Source organism: Triticum dicoccoides, chromosome 1B, assembly GCF_002162155.2.
Source record: "Triticum dicoccoides isolate Atlit2015 ecotype Zavitan chromosome 1B, WEW_v2.0, whole genome shotgun sequence".
Taxonomy (NCBI): domain Eukaryota; kingdom Viridiplantae; phylum Streptophyta; class Magnoliopsida; order Poales; family Poaceae; genus Triticum; species Triticum dicoccoides.
Window position 1 is genome coordinate 158,765,431 of NC_041381.1, and position 7,902 is coordinate 158,773,332.

The 7,902-nt window shown below is 47.0% G+C and overlaps 1 protein-coding gene across 1 annotated transcript; it reads right to left on the minus strand.

Annotated features, from left to right (window-relative positions):
• Positions 1–300: 300 nt before the first annotated feature.
• On the minus strand, positions 301–2,023 carry LOC119325271. Its single transcript, XM_037599016.1, has 2 exons — positions 785–2,023; positions 301–599 (listed from the first exon to the last, which is right to left on the minus strand). The coding sequence occupies exon 1, from the start codon at positions 1,947–1,949 to the stop codon at positions 789–791; it is 1,161 nt and encodes a 386-aa protein (XP_037454913.1). The 5' UTR covers positions 1,950–2,023; the 3' UTR covers positions 301–599; positions 785–788.
• Positions 2,024–7,902: the final 5,879 nt, after the last annotated feature.

A 7,902-nucleotide genomic window follows, 5' to 3' on the forward strand; every position in this document is an offset into this window, starting at 1 on the left:
CAATCCAGATTAAGTGAATAAATAAACCTGGAACATGATACTGCTGTCTCCATCCATGGCGCAACTCAGAGAAGCGAAAAATAAATAAAAACGCACCAACACCAAACGACAGAACAATTATCAAACTTCACCATAATAACAACATTTGATGACAATAGGCCAAGTTCTTCAGTCTTCAGTTTCTTCATTGAGCATGGGATTGGAAGAAAAGTAAGACTATCCAGCATTCGCGCATCAGTATCAGAGGAGCCAGACTCCAAACCCCAGCCAGAAATTGACACGATATATAATGATCATACAAGCAAACATAAAAGCTCCGGTATAACATTCACAAAAGCATGCTAAATACTATATTCCGAAATTATAATCTCAGGCAATAGAGTGACCATACACACAATGCTGGCAGAACATAACACACCAACTAAGACTGCAAGCACAACTAATTACATGATATCAAGCTAAAACTGTAAACACGACTAGAGCAAGTTTGCGGCTATCATGTCTCAAGAATTCATATGGATGATCAAATGACATCCTTTTTCCAACATCAGCTCTGCCACAGAATCTAATCACCATAAGCTGAATGTAGCTTCACATTCCTGCAGAAAATTCAGGGCATTGAGACATATCAGAAGAATTCACCCAAGAAGCAAACAAAGAAAGTTTTGAATGGCGGAAGGTTAATTAAACTGTTTGGTTTAAACATTTCTTTATAACCAGTTAAGCACACCATCGTTGATCAAAACTTACAGGAGACATTTAGCATATTGTAACTGTGTATCACCTTATCAAGCACCTTCTTCAGTAGGGTTCAAGATCGCTGGCGGCCACGCTATCGTGTAAGGATATATCAGTGCAGACGGGCAACTCTCGTTCTCAGAGAGCTTCGTCATCTTCATAGTCTCAAGATGAATGCAGAACAGACAACTGCCATTGCGCAAGAACACAACACCCGCAGCCACCCCGATGACATCCAGTGTGAGATGGTAAAAGTGTTCCGAGCCAATCATCTCTGCAATCGCCCTGTGGAACCTCACCGACTTGTCCACCAGCGTCCACGCCAGGCCACCGGCGCCGTCGTCCTCGCCGACCCAAACCTCGATGCAGAAGCCACGCATGGTGAGCACATGGAGCCCACCGGCGCCGTCCTCCCCCTTCTCGATGACGTCGAAACTGAGCTCCCGCAGGAAAGGCGGGAGCGGCAGCACGGCGAGCTCCGTCGTCGCCGTGTTGAGCGCCAGCATGTGCTGTCCACCCACTAGCTTCCAGTACAGCGACCGGTTCGCTTGCATCGCCCGGGAGGCCGCGAGATTGGGCTGCTGCGCGAGGCCGCCCACGTCCGCCCACCGAAGCTCGGCGGAGGAGAGGAGGAAGGCGCGCAGCTCCGTGGTGTCGCCGACTCGGGAAATGCAGGCCGCCTGGAACACCGAATAGTCGCCGTCGTCGGGGACGAGGGCATACCCCACGGGGTGATCGCCGGGGAGCGCGGGGAGCGAGACCCACCGCCGGGCCAGCGGGTCGGCGACGGCGAGCTCCTGGGACGAGCGGCTGCGCAGAAGGAGGCGACCGTTGCGGCAGTCGAGGAGCTGCCACGGGGTGCCGGCGCCGGCGGCGCCCGGCCGGCCGCGGCGGGGGATGAAGGAGAGGGCGAAGTCGCCGCGCTCGGCGACCCGGCGCGTGGCGGCGGAGGGGGGAGTGGGAAGCAGGTGAGGGGCGCTGTTCCCGCGGCGCTCGCCGGGGAGGTGGAGGTGGCAGCCGAGGAGGAGCGGGCAGGTGAAGGGGTGGCGGCGGCGGAAGCGGCGGAGGAAGGCGGCGCTGCGGGCGGCGCGGAGGAAGGGGCGGCAGGCGAGCGCGGCGCGGAGGAGGTCGGCGGGGCCCGGGAGCAGGACGAAGACCTCCTGCAGCAGGTCGTCGCCGAGGACGTCGACGGTGGAGGCGGCCGGGGCCATGTGGCGTGACGCGCCTGGACGGACGGGGAAAGGGATGTTTCTTCCCCACTACGCGGTAGTTTCGGCCTTGGACCAGGTTGCTTGCCGATTGGCACTTTGGCAGCCTTGCAATACTCCATAACCGCTCAGGTCGATTTAAAAAAAAAAAACGCTCAGGTTTCATACGCCCAGTAATATTGCTTAATTATTTACTCCACTTAGAGGCAACCCTCTGACGTGGGCGGCGTTTCGATGCCAGACTCATCTGCAACCGGTCAGAAAAGAATCAAAACAAATACCGATAAATAAACTAATTTTCTGTATGGTAGATAAATTGATGCTTGAGATCCGCTTTAGTTTTCAACTCATTTAGACATCTGAGCAGCTCTCCGCAAAAGAGACAAATCGGATCAGAGCAGTGCACGAACAGTAAACTTTTTTACATACCTGAATTTATCTTTCTTGCCGAGAGCTATTCAGATGTCTAAATGAGTTGAAAATTGAAGCGGACCTCACGCATCAATTTACTACCACACAAAAAAATGATTTTTTTATTTTTTTCAAGTTTCTTTTTGAATTTTCTTCGTCAGCGCGGGCGTGCATCTGAGCCTGGGCTCAAAAGTGTATTATCGCCATGTGGCCAGATTTATATTACTCTACAAGGGAAAGAGGTGAAGGGTTTGATTTGATTGGTTTGATGTCCCGGTATGGAAAAGTTGGCAACCCACACAATTCGGTTCGGATTGCTTTATTGCTTACAAAAATTAGGAAGGCGTATTATTGTGTTTCTTTGTGGCAGCAAAGCGATCGGCACCTAAAGTGTTTCACCAAACTTTGACTTGGGAGCAGGCAGTGACCAATCAGTGGTAACCAATCACCATCCTCTTGCCAAAGTTCCATATCACAATATTGTTGGCTGAACTTTTTTTATTGAAATTATGTCTGATTTATATTATATCCATAGAACATTGGATACAATTACATATAATTGGACCCACAGAAACGAAAATTACATTAACGGAGGGCAGACTATGACTATGACCATATGCTTCCAAATTCTTGCCAAAGCAGCAACTCAACTTTTCCTCGTTGCACGATCGTAGCTCACGCAAATAATTGACAATACCAAAAAAATCCAACCACCACATCACTTGCAAAGACAAGTAAAGAAACTAATCTCGTTGAATCGCCGCAATAGTAGACCACCACACAGAAAAATCTCATAGAATCGTCGCAATAGTAGACCGCGACGTACGACGAAGATTGGCAATTACACCAGGCATACTGATCTAGGCATGCAGTCGCGCTAGTATAGCCAGACCAAGCCGACGACTTTGCTCCAAAGGCTCAAAGGAAGAGGTTATCGAAGAAGACAATGTTGCATCCACCGATGCACATGGAACCACGTCGACAGACAACACAGATAATCAGCCCATTATCCATGAATATCAGTGGAAAAAGACTCCAGGGCTCCTCAGCCATGCCGCACCAAGTGTCACGAGACAGGGGTGTCGGGTGACTTTTATTTGAAATAGTACCGCCATCACCGTCAGAGCGCCGTCAACCCGACCCAAAAATCTACTACATAAATGATGAGAGAAGATGATCCGCTTCCGTCCACCTTATGGCACCTAAGCGATGGCCGGAGGCGCGGGGAGAGGGGGGTTTATTTTTTGGCAACTAGGGTTTCCCAAGGGATGATTGTATACACTTAATTTCGACAACGAAGAACTTTGGGTAAGTTTGTGATCCACAACACAAGTTACTTAGAGATGTGCGTACGAAAACAAAACACGTTCCCGCTTAAGTATTAGGGAGAAGTATCAAGTGGAAATGAAGGAAATATACCCTAGAGGCAATAATAAAGTTATTGTTTTATATTTCTTTATTCATGATAAAGGTTTATTATTCATGCTAGAATTGTATTGATCAGAAACCTTAAACACATGTGAATACATAAACAAACATAGTGTCCCTAGTAAGCCTCTACTAGACTAGCTCGTTGATCAAAGATGGTTAAGGTTTCCTAACCATGGACATGAGTTGTCATTTGATAACAGGATCACATCATTAGGAGAATGATGTGATGGACAAGACCCATCCGTTAGCTTAGCATAATGATCATTCAGTTTTATTGCTTTTGCTTTCTTCATGTCAAATACATATTCCTTCGACTATGAGATTATGCAACTCCCGGATACCGAAGAAATGCCTTGTGTGCTATCAAACGTCACAACGTAATTGGGTGATTATAAAGATGCTCTACAGGTATCTCCGAAGGTGTCTGTTGAGTTGGCATAGATCAAGATTAGGATTTGTCGCTCCGAGTATCGGACAGATGTCTCTGGGCCCTCTCGGTAATACACATGATAAGCTTGCAAGCAAACGACTAAGGAGTTAGTCACGAGATGATGTATTACAGAATGAGTAAAAAGACTTGCCGGTAACAAGATTGAACTAGGTATGAAAATACTGACAACCCAATCTCGGGCAAGTAACATACCGATGGACAAAGGGAATTACGTATGATGTCATAACGGTTCGACCGATAAAAATCTTCGTAGAATATGTAGGAACCAATATGAGCATCCAGGTTCCGCTATTGGTTATTGACCGGAGAGGTGTCTCGTTCATGTCTACATAGTTCTTGAACCCGTAGGGTCCACATGCTTAACATTCGATGACGAAATAGTATTATATGAGTTATGTGATTTGGTGACCAAATGTTGTTCGGAGTCCCGGGTGAGATCACGGACATGACGAAGTCTCGAAATGCTCGAGAGGTAAAGATCGATATATAGGACGATGGTATTCCAATACCGGAAGTGTTCGGAGGGTACCGGATACATATTAGGTCACCAGAAGGGGTTCCGGGCACCCCGGCAAAAGATATGGGCCTTATGGGCCAAGAGGGGAAACGCACCAGCCACAAGGGGCTGTTGCGCCCCCCATATGGGTCGAACCAGGAGGAGAAGGAAAGAGGTGAAGATAAAGGAAGGGGGAATTCAGCCTCCCTCTTCCCTTTCTGTCACGCCCAATATGCGACCCTATCCAAAAGGAACTCGAAGGTTCCACCAAGGATAGACCCGCATATTGAAACGCTTTTGCAAGGTGGATATCATTACATCAACATTACATAATATATGAGGATACATACAAGAGGCATACAATGCCACCTGAATACAATATCACAATACAAAGAGCAACATCCAACTACGGATGAAACACAAACAGAAACTCAAATGACATCCACCCTGCTAGCCCAGGCTGCCAACCTGGAACCTATCCCCTGATCGAAGAAGAAGCAGAAGAAGAACTCCAAGACAAGCAAACATCGCTCTCGCGTCATGATCATCGCACAACCTGTACCTGCAACTGTTGTTGTAGTAATCTGTGAGCCACGAGGACTCAGCAATCCCATTACCATGGCTATTGAGACTAGCAAACCTTAAAGGGAAAGGAAGGGGTAAAGTGGTGAGGTTGCAGCAGCGACTAAGCAAATATGGTGGCTAACATACGCAAATAAGAGCGAGAAAAGAGCAAATGGAACGATCGTGAAACTAGCAATGATCAAGAAGTGATCCTGAACTCCTATTTACGTCAAACATAACCCAGAAACCATGTTCACTTCCCGGACTCTGCCGAGAAGAGACCATCACGGCTACACACGCGGTTGATGCGTTTTAATTCGTATCTGGTGTCAAGTTATCTACAACCGGACATTAACAAATTCCCATCTGCCTATAACCGCAGGCACGACTTTCGAAAGATTATACCCTGTAGGGGTGTCCCAACTTAGCCCATGACAAGCTCTCGCGATCAACGAAGGAATAGACTTTCTCCCAGGAAGACCCGATCAGACTCGGAATCCCGGTTTACAAGACATTTCGACAATGGTAAAACAAGACCAGCAAAGCCTCCCGCTGTGCCGATAAATCCCGATAGGAGCTGCACATATCTCGTTCTCAGGGCACACCGGATTGTCCAAACTTCCGGTAGGCCAGCCTAGAGTTGCCCCTGGTGGCCACCGGCGGCTGACAGGTTGGACCAACACTCACGACGAGCACTGGCCCGGGGGGGATAAAATAAAGATGACCCTCGAGAGAGCGACTCCCAAGGGAAAAGTAGGTGGTGGTGAGGCAAATGGTAAAACCAAGGTTGGGCCTTGCTGGAGGAGTTTTATTCAAAGCGAACTGTCGAGGGGGTCCCATAAATCACCCGACCGCGTAAGGAACGCAAAATCCGGGAACATAACACCGGTATGACGGAAACTAGGGCGGCAAGAGTGGAACAAAACACCAGGCAAAGGCCGAGCCTTCCACCCTTTACCAAGTATATAGATGCATTAATAATATAAGAGATATTGTGATATTCCAACCAAAATCCTGTCCACCATGGAGAAATCTTCAACTTCACTTGTGACTAACAACGCTATAAGAGGGGCTGAGCAAAGCGGTAACATAGCCAATCAACGGTTTGCATAGGAAAGGTGTCAAAGGTTAGAGGTTCATGGCAATTTGGGATGGCTTGAAGAGCAACAGATAGGTAACGCAGCATAGCGATAGAACGAAGCAACTAGCATAGCAATGATAGTAATGAGATCCAGGATAGCGGTCATCTTGCCTGAAATCCCGCAAGGAAGAAGAACGAGTCCATGAAGAAGACGAACTGATGAAGCCACGAAGACGAACCAAGCGTAGACGAACGAATCCTCACGATCGCAACGAAACGGAAACTATCGAGAAGAAGCACACAACATGGTAAACACACCACACATGAACAAGGCATGGTGCACAACAAGCATGGTGCATGACAAAGATACATGAAACTACTCATGGCAAGAGATGATGCAAACAAGAGCAACACATCAAGGCAAGTTTAAATGAGGCCGGGAACAACATATGACAATTCCGGTAAGTCCTCATATGCAAATTTCGAAATTGGTCCAGATCTGAATAAACCTTATGTTCAAGTTGTTAAACAGCAAGTTAAGATGCACCAAGATGATCTACACGAGATTCTAGTCAAGTTACATATAAAGTTCATTTAGTTCGGAGCTACGGCCTAGAAGATATGAGCAAAACAAGTTAAACATGGCATTGATGCAAAATGCACTCAAACATCAAGCAAACACCTCAAAACAAGGATGCAACATGATAATATGAAACTACATACAATTCTAAGCAAGTTTCATATAGAGCACACTCAAAACGGAGCAACGGTTCAACACACACCCATGAAACAAGTTTAAAGGACAAGCTGTCCAAAATAGCAACTAGGCATATTGCAAGCATCAAAACAATATGCTACAGCACCAAACATGAGAACAAAATGCATGGACATGATGTACAGGTAAAGCATTACAAAACATGAACACTGAGCTATCTCCAGAAATCACTAGAACATGCTCAAACACACATGGTAAGATTGCAAGTAATAACAATTTCAGACTTTGCAGAAAATAACATCACGATGCAATGTTTAGAGCTATCAAACAACATGTTTGTAACGCCCCAAATGTAACTTTCCATATTTGTATCCAACTCTTGCCGTCTCCGGCACTAAGTTATATTTATTTCTCGGGTTTGGGTCTTTGTCTCCGTGTGTTGTTTTCTTTTTCGTGCATCTCTTATCATGTCATCACGTGCATTGCATTTGCATACATGTTCATCTCATGCATTCGAGCTTTTTCCCCGTTGTCCGTTTTGCATTCCGGCGCTTCGTTCTCCTCCGGTGGTCATTTCTACCTTTCTTTCTTGTGTGGGGTTTAAACATTTCCGGATTGGACCGAGTCTTGTCAAGCGGCCTTGGTTTACTACCGGTAGACCGCCTGTCAAGTTTCGGGTCATTTGGACTTCGTTTGATACTCCAACGGTTAACCGAGGGACCGAAAAGGCCTCGTGTGTGTTGCAGCCCAACACCCCCCAAATTTGGCCCAAAACCCACCAAACTCTGCTCCATGTCCTAGAGCGTT

Coding starts and splice junctions, on each gene's coding strand:
- LOC119325271 (XM_037599016.1), bottom strand. CDS start 1,949: ATGGCCCCGGCCGCCTCCACCGTCGACGTCCTCGGCGACGACCTGCTG.